This window comes from Toxotes jaculatrix, chromosome 2 (assembly GCF_017976425.1).
Source record: "Toxotes jaculatrix isolate fToxJac2 chromosome 2, fToxJac2.pri, whole genome shotgun sequence".
Lineage (NCBI taxonomy): Eukaryota > Metazoa > Chordata > Actinopteri > Toxotidae > Toxotes > Toxotes jaculatrix.
This window is the reverse complement of record NC_054395.1, coordinates 25889068-25907192: the sequence shown is the minus strand read 5'-3', so window position 1 is coordinate 25907192 and position 18125 is coordinate 25889068. Positions and strand designations below refer to the sequence as shown.

The 18125-nt window shown below is 39.0% G+C and overlaps 3 protein-coding genes across 3 annotated transcripts; 1 reads left to right on the top strand and 2 right to left on the bottom strand.

The window, feature by feature from the left end:
- Nucleotides 1–671: 671 nt before the first annotated feature.
- On the bottom strand, nt 672–3316 carry zgc:56699 (uncharacterized protein LOC405758 homolog). Its single transcript, XM_041059532.1, has 7 exons — nt 3286–3316; nt 2451–2575; nt 2247–2353; nt 1599–1725; nt 1413–1496; nt 1159–1216; nt 672–1047 (listed from the first exon to the last, which is right to left on the bottom strand). The coding sequence occupies exons 2-7, from the start codon at nt 2533–2535 to the stop codon at nt 966–968; spliced, it is 543 nt and encodes a 180-aa protein (XP_040915466.1). The 5' UTR covers nt 2536–2575; nt 3286–3316; the 3' UTR covers nt 672–965.
- A 438-nt stretch (nt 3317–3754) lies between these two features.
- On the top strand, nt 3755–8627 carry letmd1 (LETM1 domain containing 1). Its single transcript, XM_041053618.1, has 9 exons — nt 3755–3905; nt 5142–5284; nt 5627–5742; nt 6457–6539; nt 6780–6966; nt 7176–7277; nt 7415–7567; nt 7666–7762; nt 8281–8627. The coding sequence occupies exons 1-9, from the start codon at nt 3790–3792 to the stop codon at nt 8358–8360; spliced, it is 1077 nt and encodes a 358-aa protein (XP_040909552.1). The 5' UTR covers nt 3755–3789; the 3' UTR covers nt 8361–8627.
- A 1228-nt stretch (nt 8628–9855) lies between these two features.
- cd63 (CD63 molecule) lies at nt 9856–16528 on the bottom strand. The gene is made up of 8 exons (XM_041053631.1): nt 16405–16528; nt 15426–15511; nt 11954–12136; nt 11729–11803; nt 11536–11634; nt 11166–11309; nt 10820–10903; nt 9856–10296 (listed from the first exon to the last, which is right to left on the bottom strand). The coding sequence occupies exons 2-8, from the start codon at nt 15489–15491 to the stop codon at nt 10231–10233; spliced, it is 717 nt and encodes a 238-aa protein (XP_040909565.1). The 5' UTR covers nt 15492–15511; nt 16405–16528; the 3' UTR covers nt 9856–10230.
- Nucleotides 16529–18125: the final 1597 nt, after the last annotated feature.

Genomic DNA, 18125 nt, shown 5'->3' with positions numbered 1-18125 from the left:
AAGCAAAGAACAGACGCATAGCGCCATCCAGTGGCCATGCAACGACACAGTTAAGCAGTTGCTCCCCTGCTTGGAAAGAGCATCCTCAAGATGGACTGAACCCTTCTCTGCTATAAATGATCATAAAATCTGAAGGTGCAGTGTGTGTACCTGCTTTTCATTTAAATGTTTTTTCCTTTTATAACTTTTATTTTTAATTGCAATATTTTTATGGAAATTTATCATATAACTTTCTTCTTGATATAGTCTTTTTTTATTATTCATATTTATTCTCTTTTCATAATTATTTGTGTGTGTTGCTCCAGTATATTCAGATTTTTTTTATTTTTACAACTGTCATCAACAATTAGTACATGACCTGTTGTTTTAAGCCTTTGACCAACTGTATTTTTTGTGAGGACAAAGTGCTGAACTAAACACCTTCTTTTCAGTGTTGTAACTGAATATTTTAACATTGAATGTATAATTTTACTCAAGTAAAGGATCTGGGTACTTCTTCTTCTCCTCGTCGTTGTCATCCTACATTATGGCCAAACCGCTCATATTTTAAAGCCATGCACATTGCAACACGTGATTCAATTCCTTTACCATTTTCATAATTAGCCACCCAAAATTATTTTAAATCAAAATACCTTTAATATAACAAGAACACAGTTTTCAACAATGCCATTTGTTACTGATGCAGGGATTAATGCAAGGCAATGCAGGAAAAGAAAAATCAGGCACTTGTGTGTACATGCAACTATGCTCTGCATTTAGGTAAACTGCCACATCATGTGACTGAAAATGAGGTCTCTGGAACCTAGATCCTACATGAGAAAATTTAGATACAGTACAAACACAAATTAAAAACTTTCAGTGGACAAAGACTTAAGAGCAAATTTAAAAGTATATTATCCATGCATGCATGCATACATATAAGAGGCCTACATGAAATATCTATTTGGATATACAGTAAGCACAAATTATGGCTTAAATGCCGACCATGGGAGGGTATTGGGTACTCTAAAACTTGGGCCAAGATTGTTGGTAGGCGTCATCTCCAGCCTGCAGAGAGACAAGACAAAAAAAAAAAAAAAAACAACAGTTAAAGAGCAAAGAAAATATGCACAAATGAGTGATAAGAGGTGAGGCGGAGTTGGGGAGCAAGCCACTTACTCTCGATGCAAGGCGGTGCTTTCACCCCACACAAACGGAGTAGCAGTATCATCAGCCTCTGCAAAACATGACACACTGTTACCTTTTACAGACACTGCACTGAAAATCGGTGTGTTCATCTATCTTAGCTTTGTGCAGAGGTAACAAAATGCACCTATCAGCTCCTGTAAAGCTCACTAATTAACAATATACATTTTTTTAATACCTACAAAAACCGAAGTGTAAAAACATGAAGCTTTGGTTATTAATCATACCTTTGTCCCAGTCCTCAGTCATGTTTGGGTTTATCCAGGTACTGACTGGGACCTGCCATTTACAATGTCCATTTGTGCTTCCAGCTGTAAATAAAGTAGACTTCCAAACTCAGAAACACTGTGTACATACACACACACAGACTGTGAATCTGCAGGATACAGGAGGTTATTAAGTGAAAATCTCACCATGTTCCGGGTCCACAGATATTCTGTCCTCACAGGTCTCAGTGTGGTGTGTCAGCTCATGCTTGGGGACCAGGTGGCGAGCATTAAAAGGGCAGGTTTTCAGCTCACTGGCCAGTTTCGGATGATTCTGCATCAGTAAGAAATAGAGGTAAGTTGAACAGTGTTTTCCAAACTGGATGCAATACAGGGTGTGATACACTTTACAGTTGAGTTAATGAAACTACTGCATATCGGTGATCTGCAAATTGACTTTTACTAGTTATGATTTTTTTTGGTAAATACTTTAGACATGACAAACTTGTCAAACTGCTGTTTGCAGATTACAGGGTTATATGATTATGTTTGTTTTTGCTCAAACTGTTTTAGGGAGGTGCTCATTCAAAATTGTACCGAATATTTAGTCTTCCCTCTTTAATATAATTTATTTGAATTTATTAGAGAGCAGAATTTATTGCAGGGCTGCTGTTAGGATATTAGGTTTAGCTGGATGTAGCTAATAAACTGACAACTGAGTATAAAATAATGCACACTGTAAGAGAAGACTTTTCCAGTGTACCTAAACTGAACTCTAATGCAATGTAAATCTGCACTCTTTTCCATACCTGTTAATTATAGCATTAGTCGCAGTAATACGAGTGCTCGACTCACCTTCCTGCACTTTATAAGGTGGTAGGGGAAGCGGCAAGCCCGGATCTGGTGGTTCTTGTCAAAAGGGCACTGCAAGAGTTGGTCCGGGTCACAGTTTCCTTTCTCATCTTTAAAAATCAAAGAAGAACAAACACGTTCAACACCACTGATATTTACTAAATAATTTAAGCTGCTGAAAATGTGAAGTAATATCTTTAGTTTTACCAGTTTCCTCTGCCACCTGTGCTCTCTCAGCAGCAGCAGTCCTGCACGGGCCGCTAGAGGTTCCAAATCTGATGGTGGTTGACATCTCTACGCTGGGACTTAATGAGGACACCCAAATCGGTCGACTGGGAAGGTCAAAGACACAATTAAGGACAACCAGGGACGCAAAAAAAAAAAAACCCAACTCATCAAAAACAATTTAAACAAAAGTACTGACAGGTTGTTAAATGTACATGCAGTGTTTTTTTTTTTTTAAATGCAGAACCATGACAACCTATCAGATCAATAATCTGCAGGGTTCTGTCCAACTCTGCAGGCAATCAAACAGGTGTGCCACATTTTCTATTACGTGAAAGTGCGTCTGCTCGCAAACCAAACATCTGAGCACACCACCAAATGTTGGTGGGTTTCACTCTAGGACGAGGCCCACAGCATCCCAGCTTTACAGCTTCCTACTAACCGCTTAGTGGATCTGGATGTTTTAAACTTAGGCCCCGGGGATGAACTACTATAACTATATTCAAACGGATGCTATATTTAAAGGTCGGTCGAGTCAAGCAAGCGGCAGATTATCTAGAAACAGAAAGTTATACAGAGCCAACCAGCTAGTCAAACATTGTCCTAAAACCGCGCATGTGGATAAAGTTGGCCCGCAGCCAGGTTTGCTAGCAAAAAAAAAAAAAACAAACTTGGCAGGCTGCCTAGTTTGTAAAACGATTATCACTATCAATATTACCCGACAGAGCGAAGATATATTACGCATGTACAGTTTTTAACGAGTGCTTTAAATACAGCCTGCATTAGAAATCACCACGAAAGTTAACATTTTCTCAACCTTTCGTTTGTCGTCCGGCCTCCAGCTATGGACCAGCTAAAGTCCGTTAGCGCCTCCGCCTTTGTTTTATATTAGCGCGAAATCACGTGACTCCGTCCTCCTTTATAATCTCACTTTTTTAAAAAGTTTGCTCACACTGCAGTCACGTTAAACCAAAACCAGTTAAACCAGTTGTTGATGAAAATGATTGTTGGTTGCATTGTTACAAGAACAAGAACAATATAAAGTAAAACAATGGAGTTCCCAAAACTCGATTTTGACACAGGGTGATTCTGAAAGAGGGAGGATGGGTGACTTTACAAAGTCGATATTCTACTTCTGGGGTGAAATTTTCTATCAAATTTACAATTCGATTATACTATCGTGGTGGCAAGTTAATCTTCGAAGTTGCCCTCTCTTGCTCGATTGGCAACGCAGCCGAGATTACGGTAACTCAGCGGCTTTTGGGCTTGGCTGTATATGAGCGTCATTACGGTAAGCCAGCGGCGCCGCACCATATCAAACATGGCGCTGTCCTGTGCGAGAGTGTGTAGCCATTTGTCTTTGGTCCGACTGTGTGGCCTCAGGACAAACAGGACAACAGCTTACCTTTATCCTCCTTACGTGTCCTGCCAGTCCAGGTATGTCTGAAGCTCTTAAAGGTCCGTCCGTCCTCGACTTCTCTCTTTGTTTTACTCACGTCTCACCTGAACCCGCGCTAAGCTAGCTACCTGTCTGGATAACAGCTCAGCCGGCTTTGACGTTTGATAAGAAACATTTAAATAAATCGAGTTGTTTATATATAACTAGCCTGTGTTTTTAAGTCTTTGATGCACCCATCAATCCATAACCTGTTAACAGACATGACTCTTACTGTACACAAGCCCGGACATAATGTACCCAAAATAAAAAGGTTACTGTTCTTCAACCGTGTTGATTACAGTCAAAACTTTATTCTCCTTTGGAAGGTACTTCTTTGAATTTTACTACCAAAAAGTCAGAAAAAGTATACGAGGTACTGAACCAACCATAAACATAAACATGGATTTAGCCTCGCCTGTTTTGGCATATAAAAGGGAAAAAGAGGTCTTTGGGGACCATAAGTCTGAATTCTGAGTCAAAAGCTGTTGCAGTGATACGTGGATCCAAGAATACTTTGCACAGAAATAAACAAGAGACTTAAAGCTTTCAAACCATGTGTAATTAACAAGACTGTGTGAAGATCTGCCTGTTAAGGGATTAATACGAAGAGCTTTTTGCTCCCTTCTTGCCCCAAAGGTTATTTTATTTAAATGGAAAGACTCTTCACCTAAAACATAAGGACATTGGATTAGAGACATAATATATTATGTGCATGTTGAGAAGAACTGATATTCTATGAAAGGATCTACAGAAATTCACAGACACTTGGCAACACTTTCTGTTTTGTATAAAACATGGAAGCTGGAAAGATAGAATAGATAGAATATACAGAGTACCTCTTTTTCTTATCTTTCTTTATCAACATAGAATAATTGCCTTCTTTCTTTTGACCAGTTTGGTTATTATACAATGTTCAAGGTTACCTCTATTGGCAAGTGTCTCAGATTAAGGGAACTGTTGCATAAAACCAAACATCACAATAAAACACCTCAGACAAAAACATAAAATAACTACACTGTGATTGCTGGCATACATCTCCAAAGCACACACACTTTGCATTCTCACAAATGAACAGTGAAAGCCTGCAGTTATATGAGCATCTCCTTGCCCTTCTGTCTATCCCGAGGAGCTGCTCATTGATAACTGATAGACAAATGGGATGGAGCATTAATGTCTGATAGATGATCTTTTTGTAAGGATTTCAGTTATTCATGTAAACCTCTTCTAATTTCCAGGTTGCCCCTGTGTCGACACTACTCGTCATCCAAAGTTCGACGAGGTATTGGTCGATATATCCAGTGGGCAAACACCAAATATGAAGGCTTCCTTAAAAGGAGAATTCCCCGCTTTTATCAGCTCTACCATACTTTTATTGAAGGTAAACCTGCTGTTGTCCAGAGATGTCCAGTACTATATTGTAATGTCAGAACATTAGAAACACCTCTGAACACCTCTGAATATAATGCAGTCCAGCACAACACCATCACTAATTTTGACTCAATTGAGAAATCATTACAGCCGTGTCACAGTTTCAACAAAAATCGATCATTATAGGCTTCATAAAAGTCAAATTTATGGCACAACACAAGACACCAAACCCTATGGCCAGGTGGCACTGTGTCTGCGTGAGGGTGTGTTGAAAAGTGCAATATAAATGCAGTCGATTTCCAGCCATATTTTTCTTATCATAAACATGATCATTATCATTGTGTCATTCCAGGGTTTAAGTTACTGTTCCAAGATGTCAAAGAGGTGCGGAGGATAAAAGCAAAGATGTCCTCTGATGGAGTAAAGTTCCAGGATTTGCCCTACAGGGAGATGGAGAAACTCAGACAGGTGGGTCTCTTTACTGGTTGAACTTCACCACATGTAAACACTGAACTATTTGGACCATTAAACTGGAGAGTTGTAGCTACTGTATATATAATTACAGCTGCAGTGATTATTATACATTATATTATCACAAATTAAAAATTAATCAGCAACTATTTTCAAATGCAGTATTTTAAACCCAGCATCACTGAGATTATCTGTCAGTCTTTTCATTCCCTTATTCCCTTTGCTGGTGCATTACTGTGTATCTTGGTCCATTCATTCCTGCCATTCTCACACAAAAACAGGTCAACAGCACTAGCAGAGGTCTAAATCTCCACAGGATACCTTTTAAATTAAATAAGGAAAATTGAATATTAAAAGAGAAAATGGCAAATAAACTGTTTAGTACTATTTAAACCAAGATAATCAAATGTCTTTTTTGTGACACAATGCGACAGGCATTATGGGAAATAAGGATTTCTCAAGATACTAGTATTTCCATTATATATGGTGAGAGATAAACATGGTCTTGCGTGTTAATGGCAACCATAGCAAGGTATAATAATACATTTTATAGAGGTAGTGATGTTTAAAACAAGGAAGGAGAACAATAGTTTGTTCTCCTTTTAGTCTGTCAGTGTTGTTTTTAATTGAATGGTTTGTCCTTGTTTCACTTGAGGTCTGCAGCGTTTATCATCTTGTTGCAGCTTCACTTACTTGGCGTTTGTTTCACAGTTTCGCAGAGACATGATCAAAGCCATCCCGCTGGTGATGATATCTATCCCTCCCTTTGCCAACTACCTGGTTTTTGTCTTGATGTGAGTTACTTTGAAATAACCATCTTTTCATTTCAGTTGGCATCCTTTGATTCAAATTCAGCAAAGCATTCTAAACTTGCCTTTAACAGTAGTGCTCATTCATTCTCTTAATAAAACACTGGGTCGTACAATGTATTGGATCTTTCCTTTCCTGTTCTGTCCCCGTTGATATGTATTCTCCCATCATTCCATGTGTCTCTCCTCTCTCTCTGCTGTCATCCCCCACCTGTTCACTGCCAGGTACTTTTTCCCCCGCCAGCTCCTGATCCGTCACTTCTGGACTCCCAGGCAGCAGGTAGAGTTTCGGGGAGTGTATCATTCCCTCAGGGCCCAGCACAACTGGCCAGTGCTCAAAGGGCTCGAGCATGCGAGCCATCGGATCAAAGATGGCCACCTGCAGAGTCGCCTTCAGGACCTGTGTGCTAAAGTAAGTGAATGTGTGAGAAATTTCTGTTGAAAGGAATACTTTATCATGATAAAGTATTCCTTTCAACAATACTTTATCATGATAAAAATGCTTCAGCAGTGTCACTTTCTGTCTGTGAAAATACGTCAAATCAAATGGTGAAATGTAGCCTGAACTCGTATCCAGTATTTCATGACAGTGGGATAGGTTGACTTTTGGTGCATTTTCAGGTGCAAAGTGGAGCGAACCCCAAAGTGTCTGAAATCCTTGCTGTTCGAAGCCTGTTTTCTGGACCCCCTCTGGGCATAAAGAGGATGAGCGTGGATCACATGGTGAGAGAAACTGCTCCAGTCTTCACTCACATCGCGCACAAACAAAACTGCTCACTCAGTTGATATCGAACGCAGAGGGCTTGATGAACCTGAACAGCACCCGACTATCTCTTCTGTCTGTCTCCATGGTGAATCAGAGGCACATCAGCCCCCTGCTCTTCCTGACGCCTCGCCTCCCGGGTTTCCTGATCGGCCGGCGGCTGAACAGCCACGCCCTGGAGCTGCTGCAGCTGGATCGGGCCCTCAGCAGACTGGGCCCTCACCAGCTCAGTGACTCTGAACTCAGACAGGTCAGTGTCTCTGCATGCAAACACGATTTACATGATGAACACTGTTTATTGCTCTGTAGGATGTGTGTTATCAATACACAATGTTTTCCTCATTCTAGGCTTGTTATGTAAGAGGACTCAATTCTGACATTCTTGGTGTAAACCAGTGCCGTGAGTGGTTATCTCAGTGGCTTCAGGTGTCCTGCTCATTGAAAGGTATTTTCATTTTGATGTACAGTATTTTAATAGTTTTGTGGCCTCCGCCATATCCTATTGGTATGTTTGTTTTGTCTAATCTTTAAAGGAATTCTTGAAAATTTTGGGACATATGCTTACTTGGTTTTGTTCTTAAGAGTTAGATGAGAAGATTGAAGCCACTCTCACTTGTATGCTCATTAAATATGAAGCTGCAGCCAGCAGCAGGTCAGGTTAGCTTAGCATCAAGACTGGGAACAGAGAAGCCGTTAGCCTCTGTCTGAAATCAATTTAGTTTGTTTTATTGTTACAAATTATTGTTATATACAGCAGGGCATTACTGAAAAATTCTTATTAAGTCTGTGAATTTATTTGCATTTCTGTCGTTTTTTTAGGGAACTAAATTCAGTGCTTTTTAAGACTTACCGAGATCTGCAGATAACCTCAAAATGTCGAACTGTTCCTTTAACCATGTCCCACTGACATGTCCATTTTCTCTAAAAGTTATCTTTACACTGCTTTTGTTTAATCTTTTGCAGACTCTGAGGTGTCACTGCTTTTGCACAGCATTGTATTTCTCTCTGCCAACTACCCAAATGGTCTCAAATGGTCCCGCTAACAGGAAGCCGGAAGCAATCTGCTTTTGAGATTATGCTCGCGTTCGTGCAATGGGCAGCACAACATCCTAAGAGTTGTCATCATTTCCTCTTTGCCAAGGGAAAAACATTTTAAAACTGTTCTTGGGAAGATTTTTGGCTTAAAAAAAAAAAAAAAAAAATCTGCCGACTCATCAGAGTATAAAGAAAATGATCCTGTTCATTCTAAACACTTTAGCGATGTTCTGCTTGTCAGTTAAAGTTCTTGTCTCAGCTATGAAATCTCTGCTCATCTGAAGTGACAAATAAGTACATGCACAGTTAAAAGAATTTCATTTGGAAAAATATGCTGACTCTCTGGAGTGGTGCAGGATTCTACTTTGTACATGTGGACAATAAGGCAGGTGTGTTTTGGCTTAAAATCTTGCTTGGTGCAGTTAAACTTATTGTGATGCACTGAACTATATTAGATGTTGACACAGAGGTAATGTGTTTACCTGTCGCTGTGTCTTAAGCTTGTTACCACTTCGAGGCGCTGACTCGCCGTCTGTTTACTTCTAAGCTAACACACATCATTTACAAAGCTACGCAGACATGAGGATATTAAGTGAAAGTTCAGCAGAACTTTGTGGCCTGTTGATATTTTGCTTGTGTAGTAGTACAATTGTTCAGACACATTCCATTCCTAAAAATACAGATAAGATAGCTTTTATGTGAGCGTGTTTTTACATGTTCACATTAAACGTACTGTATGTCCTCATACCTCACTTTGTGCTCTGCTCTACCATTTTTTTTTTAGTGTGGATAATGCTGGTCATGGCTTAGCTGTAGATAACCTGTAACAGAGGAGTTTTATTGCAACAGTCTTGATGCAAAGAACTCGTGGTCAAAAAAAGGAACAACTGGTCGACATCAAAAAGCAGTAGATTACACACAGGCTCCTGAATAGACAGAAATGACTCGGTTGCAAAAACATGCAGCCTTGTTTGTGTGGTGAGATGCTGAACTTGTTGTAGATGAATATCATTCTCTTACACCTTTTTGGGATGCAGCACAGGAGTTACAGGCTGTCTGGAAAAAAAGAAGCTGTGATGGCACTTTATCGTTTACTTGATGTTTTCTTGCTTTGGAGGCTGAATGACTTTTCCTGGTAAGACCACACGTGAACACAGCATTTCATTCAAGCTTTCTGCCTAGTTCAGGGTGACGGTACAAAGAGGAACTGCACTTCCCTTGTGCTGGTGTTTCGTGTTGTAAAGTTTGAAATAGGAACTGTCGTTTGCTTCCTGTGCCTTTCGCAAGAGCTGGCACAATACATCTACAAATATGAGTTGTACATGTTATGTTATGTTCTGTTTATGATTTTTTTTTAATGTGATATTGTTTGATCAGGTTTTAAATATTGTGTTGCTGTGCCAATAATATATACATTTTCATGGAATTGTGTCTGAAATAAATACCTAAATGGTACATTTATTTTCCCTGATTGTATTTACACATATTCCCAACAAACTCATATGTAATTTAAAGAGTCTTTAATAAAAATAGAAACTGGCAGTCAGCCTGGAACCATCAAAAAATAAAAACTCATCCAAAACACATCCGTAGTCCCAAACAGAACAAGCAAAGTAAAAGATGTTAGAATTCCTCAAAACCAGCAAGAACATAGATAATAAAGTGGACATGAATCTTTTCTACCATTTTGCGTAGAACAAGCATTGAAGCACAGATACTGGTAACCTATGAAAATATAATCCAAAATCAATACAAGGGAAAATATATTGTTCTGTGCATTATATCTGAATTCTAAGATCAACATATTTAAAGTTTCAAAGTGAAGCTCCCAATAAGCATGACCTGAACAGCCAGCTCCTACTCAAATGTGAAGTCGAATCACATGACTTCGTAGCCGCTGCGGATGCCTCTCATCAACAAGCAGGCGAACACAATGCCCATAATCTGGAAGCAAAACGATCACAAAGAGAGAACACTGACATTAGCATCTCTGACATATTTAGTTTTTCTTAAACTGCCTGCAATGAAATTAGATTTTACTGGAACTGTTTAGCCCCCCACCCCCATTTAGCATATATGATTTCATAAATGGTTCATAACACACTGTAATGTAGTTTTAAGCAGATTTATGTGTTAATGTATTTGTCAATGACTACAATGCTACAAAGCTAAAGTTGTTGACAAATACTGTGGCTTACAACTACATTATAGGGTGTTATAAACCATTTATTAAATGTATACTGCTGAATATGGGGACTTAAAGTAAAGTACAGCACAAAGTTTTACAACAGAACTGTATAAATTTAGACCAAACTTGAAAAGTAATGTGTTAAAATGACAAAGTAAAAAAAAAACATGTTTACGCCACTGAAAAATAAATAGTGTTATTGTATTATATTCTGTGTGTGAGAGTGTTAACTAAAGACAAACTGGTTAAGAATTTAGTTTGTTTTTTGGTGTTACATACCTGCAGGAAAGCAATAACCAGAGCTGCAACTATCACCCACTGGATATTTTTCTTCAGTAAAGCCACCACAGCATCATGACAACCCTTCATCAGAAAAACGGTTAGTTAGAATCTGCACACTCCACTGGTTGGCCTGTTATTTGGAGAGACACTTTGCCTTGGGAATATAACACTTACTTCTTTTCGGTGCTTGTGTTTTGTTGACATTATCTGTACTTCTTCATTGTTTGAAGTTCATTTTACTAATACCCTAATACGGCTTTACAGTCTGTGCGGCAGACGACATCAATCTATAACGTTAACTAAATCTCGTCTTCACTCATTTCATTAGTCACTGGGGGTTTACCTGCTGGTGCACTTTGGTAGGGTCTGTCATGGTCCCGACTCCACAGTTTGTAGTGACATTCACACAGCATGAGTCGGGCACTGAGTTTCTATCGGGTCTGAAGTTTCTCCAGTCAGCAGAGCTGTTCACACCACAGCATTTCAACTGCAAGTGCAAATGTGTCAAATGAAAAACATTTAATATGAAAGTGCCAGCTATGGGGCTTCACATGACGTGTGCACTGAGAGAACACAAGTTAACGTGACAACAGATGGTGTAAAGAAAAGCAATGTCGTGTCATGCAGCACCCACCAACAGGATGCAGCAGTGTTATGTGAAGGTGTTGTCAGACTAAGTAAACAGTGAGTAGGAAAGGTTACACTGAACCTACATCCTCCTGCAGTTTATCCACGCTGGCTCTGAATTCAGGTGTGCTGCTGTTGTAACCGGAAATCATCTCAGTGAGGTTTTCCTGGACGACAGCTGAGAGCTAAATGGGAGACACAACATGGCAGCCAAAGTTAAACACCACACCTTCTGCAGGGTATTATGTAACACACACTCCTGTGAATTCACACACTCACTTTGTTTCTGAAGATGTATCCAGCAATTGCTGCGGCAATCTCAGCAATGATGATCAGGGAGAGGAGGACAGCAAACTGGAGGAAAGAGAGAAATGAAAAACACTTAAATACCACTCTAAGCTACATTACACGTTCTGCAGACGTGTTAGTCATTAACTTGTACTCAGAGCAAAGTTAGTTCAACTGTTGTTTTAAGATTTACAGATACAGAGCTACATGAATTACCATTGTGACCATGCAGTAGTTCTCTTTCCAGGCTCCACAGCAGCCGAAGAATGCGATGAAGAAAATCACCACGCCGACTACAATGAGGATGATAGGACCCCCTGAGGCATCACGGATCTTGTAGGGGTACTGCAGGCCCACCTGAGCCACGATTCCCACCACAATCAATGCTAGGCCGCATAACTGCACAGAAAAGGTAAAGACTAGTTTAGAGTGCGTTATTCGTGTGTTTCTTTGATCTGAGTGTATAGTAGAAAATGATTATCTGGTGAACACTAATGCTGAAAAAATGGAAGCAGTAGCAACAGTGTTCAGTTCCTGAAAGCAGATGTAAAATGATCATGATAATCTGTGACGTTCATGTGTCACTCTTCTGGGTGGAGTGACAAGAGCAGTTCGCTGTATCTTTAACAAACATTGTGTGGGTGAATTGTTTGGCCATGATCATCTGGGATCAATGAGCTCCAAAGCAAACATGACAGAGGACTCGATATCCTTTACTCTGACTGTGACTTTATCAAACGGAGTGTAGTGAGTTCAGTCAAGACAGACACAGCTGTGGTGGGATTCAGTCTGAGATCAGAGAGGAATTTAACCACCACAGCTGAAATAATTATTCATTAATTAGGTGTTTGAGACAGAAATAATCTGACACGATTTTGATATTCATCAAGTAAAAATGACAAACATTTCCAAGCTCCTATTTCTCAAACTAAATATCTTAGGGTTTTGACAATTGTGATGGGATTTTCTGATTTTCAGATTATACGCCAAACCATCCCTCCAAAAGGGTCGGTGCAAATCGGCTGAGTACTTTTTGAGTAATCCTGCTGACAAATAATTAAGCCAACAAACAGACACGGGTGAAAACACAGCCTTCTTGGTGGAGGTAATAATGACACCTGTCAGTCACTGCCAGCCTTAAAACTCAACACTCGACATTAAATTGGCCTTCCAGGACAAACTCTGACAGCAGCAGGAGCACTAAACATCAGACTTAAGAATTTAAGTTCCCATAGAGAACAACTCACCTTTTGCGTACATGTGGTGCAGTGGACTAGTATGTGCACGAGAATTCAACATTTCTTTGGAATTTGTACTAAAATGTGTGTTAAAAGAGACGCCTGTGTGATGATGCATCGATGACAGTGCGTGTATGAGCACATCAGTGGTCAGGTGATAGATTCACACAGAACAGAGAACAGGAAACACTGATCACAAGGCAAGAAGTACTCAGGACTTGTCACTGTTTCTGACTTCACAAGCAATGACACACACACACACACGTATGTATAAATATGTATAAATATAAATATATATATTTATGGTGTTTTTTTGACCAACAGTCCAAAGCCCAAAACATTACTTGTACTACCACAGAAGAAAGAAAACTAGCAAATATTCTTATGTGGGAGACTAGTGCTAGTAGGTTATTGGCATCATAACTTTAAGATATGACTTAATTAACTGAGTGATAAACTTGTTCCACTGTTGATTTACATATCAACTACGCTCTACTAATAAATAATTAAAAGGTGTGGTTCTAAAGTTATAACCACATAGATTATAAACACTCAGACTGGGCTCTTTTATTTATCTTTTTATCACTGGTACTATAAACGTCACTCAGAAAAAACAAACATACAAAGACGTCATGTGGTAGTAAAGGATAGAGACATATGTTCATCTGCACATTAATATAGATGATTCAGTGATAAGGCAGCTGCATTGTTTTTTTTCTTCCTATAAAAGCAGTATTGTTGAGTCACTGTACACAAATGAACGAAAGCCCCAGGAACAACAGCTCCCAGCCAAACTGGTCTTACAGCTCTTCAATGTTTTCAAAAAACAAATGAAATGCTCTAAATAAAAATCTACACTTTTACAGTGGAAGTCGGCAGTGTTCATGTCAGCTGACACATTATCAGCCAAGTTTATGTTATCCGTGTTAAGTCCTCACTGCAGCCAAAGACCTGTCCTTGTTGGCACCGCCAGTGTCAATATTTGAACTTGAGTCAAATAGATGCCTAATGGTTGACGTCGCAAAACATAGACGAGTGAAAAGAGAAGGCAAACAGAGCAGTAAGGGTCACGTCCATCCCAGAATAGAATAAAATGGAATATATAATATTGATTGTTAGAAAATTAATAGGCAACCATTTTGATATGCAATTAAACATTTAAGTCTGTTTTCATTAAACGTATATTAAATGTGCTTAAAAATGCTGTCGTCAAAGTCCTAAAAATGTGCGCAGAGAGAATAAATACAAGCATATACTTTAAGCCTCCCTGTTTAGCATTTATAGACGGTATAGAATAATTTAATAAATGGTCTTTGACACTCCATAATGTATTGGTAAGCAGATGTAAATAAGTGTACTTGTCAACAGTTCTAATCTGTGGATGTTGGTGTATAAAAAGATAATGAATGGCGACATAGTTAAGCACAGATGTTAATGTAGAAAATACGACTTCATGGGAGAAGTTATAATTGTTGACAAATACTGTACATGTACATAAACACTTAAAATATCCAGATTTGCTTACAGCTACTTTAGAATGTGTTATAAACAATTATTTGTTTATATATTGCTTATAAAACCTAAGTACATGGGTTAAAGTTAAGCCATCAATAAGGAAAATAATTATTAGTTGCAGGTCTACAAATGTGCATGTGAAGAGACAATAAATACAGCTTTGTCATCCAGTACTTCCTCTTGCCCTGTGTGAAATGATTATCAGATTGTAACTCAGTGCTGCAGTTTACTGTGCAAACACCACTGCTAAAAGCTGTAAGTGGCATTGTGTCAAAAAAAAAAAAAAAAAAAAAAACCCAAAAAAACACGTTGATCTGGATGAGTCACATGATACTACTACACTTTGAAATCTGGTCATGAGATTCACATTCCACCACCACCTCTTTCACACACCATGAACACACCATGAAGAAACTGCAGGTTACAAACAGGAAACGTTGCGTTAGGTTCAGGATATATCTGTGACGAAGGTTCTCAAGTTCATGTTCCTCCATGCTTTCAGCTTTTTATTCAACATGTGAGCCAGTCTACAAGTCTTCGTGAAGAAAAAAACCAAGCGGGATTGTCATAGGATATGGGAGCGTGGGTGTTCATCAGCTGATTTTACAGATGATTACATACTGTATGTTAACCTTAAAGTAGGGTAGCAAAGCCATAATTCCTGCTCAGTCATGGGGCTGGCAGGAAGCGTAAATGTCACAAAACGAGTCCTGCAGTGAAAATATTTCAGACTGCCTATAAAGATAAGCTGATTTATCTGGATAAGACAAATCACACTGGAAAACATAACCTGGCTTTACTTTCCGTTTGCTTCCTTGCTGCTTTTAACGCCCCCTTCACTTCCCAGTAACACTGAGGTTAGGTGATGTCCGCGCCCACTCTGCTGCTGTTTCGACAGTAAACAGTTGAAGAAGTGTGGCTGGCTTGACACTCACCCAGAAAATGAAGTTGAAAAAGAAAAGCAGGTACTTCACGCATTTCAGTCCCCCCTCTACACCCATGGCTGATGAGGATCAGTTTCCTGGAGGAAAGAAATAAACAAGCTTGTGGTAAATTTCCCAAGGCACAAATGCTGTACATGAACATTACATCAGCTGTAATATGAGCAGCAGCACGGTGGAAGATCTGAGTCATTTTCAGAGGGAAAGTAACTGGTACAAGTTTTCAGCTATAAAAGGGCCTTGTGACAAACTGCATTATTTATTCTATATTACACATGTGGATCAGTGAACCATAACTCTGTCGTGGTTTGTCATTGTTTTTTACAGCCCAGACAATGACACACATCCACACATACCACCTATATACTTATGAAAATACTAATCAAAGTTCAGAGCCACCACTGAATTTGCATCGACAGTAAAAGAGCCCTCAAAAACGGCACGGCTGCGCCTCAAACCCATTAAATGAAGGAAGTTTAAAGTGATTAAATGCGTACAGGCCTTTATAACACACCATATGGGATGTAAAAGAATTTTTTTTTTAAAAAAGTGCGACAGTTTTGAGGAAGAAGTAAGAGTCCGAGGGGTCCGGGCCCAGCCCCGGGACCGTTAATCACGACTGCGTTAACAACAATACCAGCTTTGTCACAGGCCTAATGACATCAACCACAGCGGCTCCTCTAATTGAATTTGTTAAGAGTTTTACAACTGCGTTAGGCTTGGATAAACACAGACAGATAGGAGGTTTTTGCTTCTTTCTCGACTGTCGAGTGAAAAAAAAAAAAAAATACCGTCTTCTTTTTCTACTACTACTTCGTTAGTTGAGAAATGGGTCGTTAATAAACCGTTAAACGCTCCGTTCCAAAAATGGAGGAAAAGGGGGGGGGGGTTAGCAAAAACTCTTAACTCTTAAAAAACAAAACAAAAAAAACTTCGCTATTTCGGCCGTTATTTATTTTTCTTTAAGGCCTACCTTTGAGAAGAAGTCTTAGTAATCCTGCGGTGAGGGGCTCAGACGGCGATGTGTTGAAAGTTTCGACTGACTACCTCGTTCTGTTTATAGTCCCTCCCTCTCTTTGCTCACCTCCTCCACAACTTCTACATAAACCGACATAAACTTCTTCTGCTGCCTTCACGTCTCCTCGTTAAACACACATCTCTTGTCTATTGTCAAAAACGTACAAAAACACGTCTGTTTTTCTTTTCTTTTCTTTCTTTCTTTCTTTCTTTCTTTCTTTCTTTTTTTTTTTTACAAACAAATCCATACATTTGTATTTGTTGTCCAGTGTTTGATTACCACATTTAAATCCATCTTTCAATTAATCTGCAATCTGTCTGAAAATTAGCTAATAAAGCAGGACCCACCTTGATTGATATTTGCTTCAGATGTGACAGTAACTGAACACATTTGTAAGTAATCAAAATCCCAGACCAGAACTTATTGCAAGGGAATGTGTAGTCTGCTAGGGTACATACCTAATGCACAGAGGGTGTGAGGTTGTGTGTAAGGGTCAAAAGGGGCTCAACAACAATTTTTTGCCCCACTCTATTAATCTTAACCTTACTATCAAAAGAATGGTACATGTATTATATACAATACATTATATAATATATTCACTACCTAAATCAAATCATGGCTGCCAGAAGAGCCAACACTGCCAGTATCATTGTAGATGGAATGCCAGTTAATACCAGTGCCAGTTAATGCCATGGCCTATTTCTTAGGCATAAATGATCAATGTATCCTAAATTACAACAGCATTGGAGGGTGATGTGTAATATATGAATCAGACTGTCTCCGCCCATTTCCAGTCACAGTCTCCCATCTCCTAAAAAAGAACAGTTATTAATGCTGATTCAAAGTCTATTACATCAACAGGAGAATGTGTCAAAGGTTTGCCTGAAAAAAAATTAGCCTCTTCAAATGTTTCCTCTTTCACACACTGAAAAACATCCTCAGACCTCTGAATAACTGTCTCATTAAGCAACATTTTCAAAGAATTCAAATGACGTTCTGACCTTTCAACTTTTCGTCAAATGCAGGAACCCTTATAAATGAGGTTACAGCAACCCATAACCTCATTTTTAAGGGTTTAAATTTGACCATAAATTGACATTGTTTGTGCTTTACCTTTAAGCCAGAAATCTTTTGGATGAAGTAAACATCATGAGCGTCCAAATGTATTTAATAGCCACGACTGATTGGTGTGCGGGACTGAACAAAGTGAACTTGTTGCTCAAAGTTATGGTCATGTGGTAAAAGTCACAAGTTTTAGTGAGTGCTGTGGAAAAATTCAGTATTGAAAGGTCATATTTAAACACGTTCCATTTCCAAGTAATGGTCATTTTAGACAAAAAAAGGTTGATCATATTTAGGATGAGAATTTTCAGAGCTATTTTCTTGTACTTCATTCACATTACTCCTGTTAAGGTGAATGAAGTGGATCAAATCGTTGACCTCACTTGGTCTCACTGTAACCTCTACGCTTATTATAAAACAAGCGTATCAAAAAACAAACTCCTGAGTGTCCCACATACCTGAGCAGACCATAATGGGCTGATAACATCAGCCTGACCTGGTTCACTGTAAAATCCAATCATGCTCAGAAACTGAATTTGGTTTGTGTAAATAAAGCAGTAAGATTTTTATTTCACTGGTTAATAAACAAGTATGCATCTTATGTTTGGTCACTT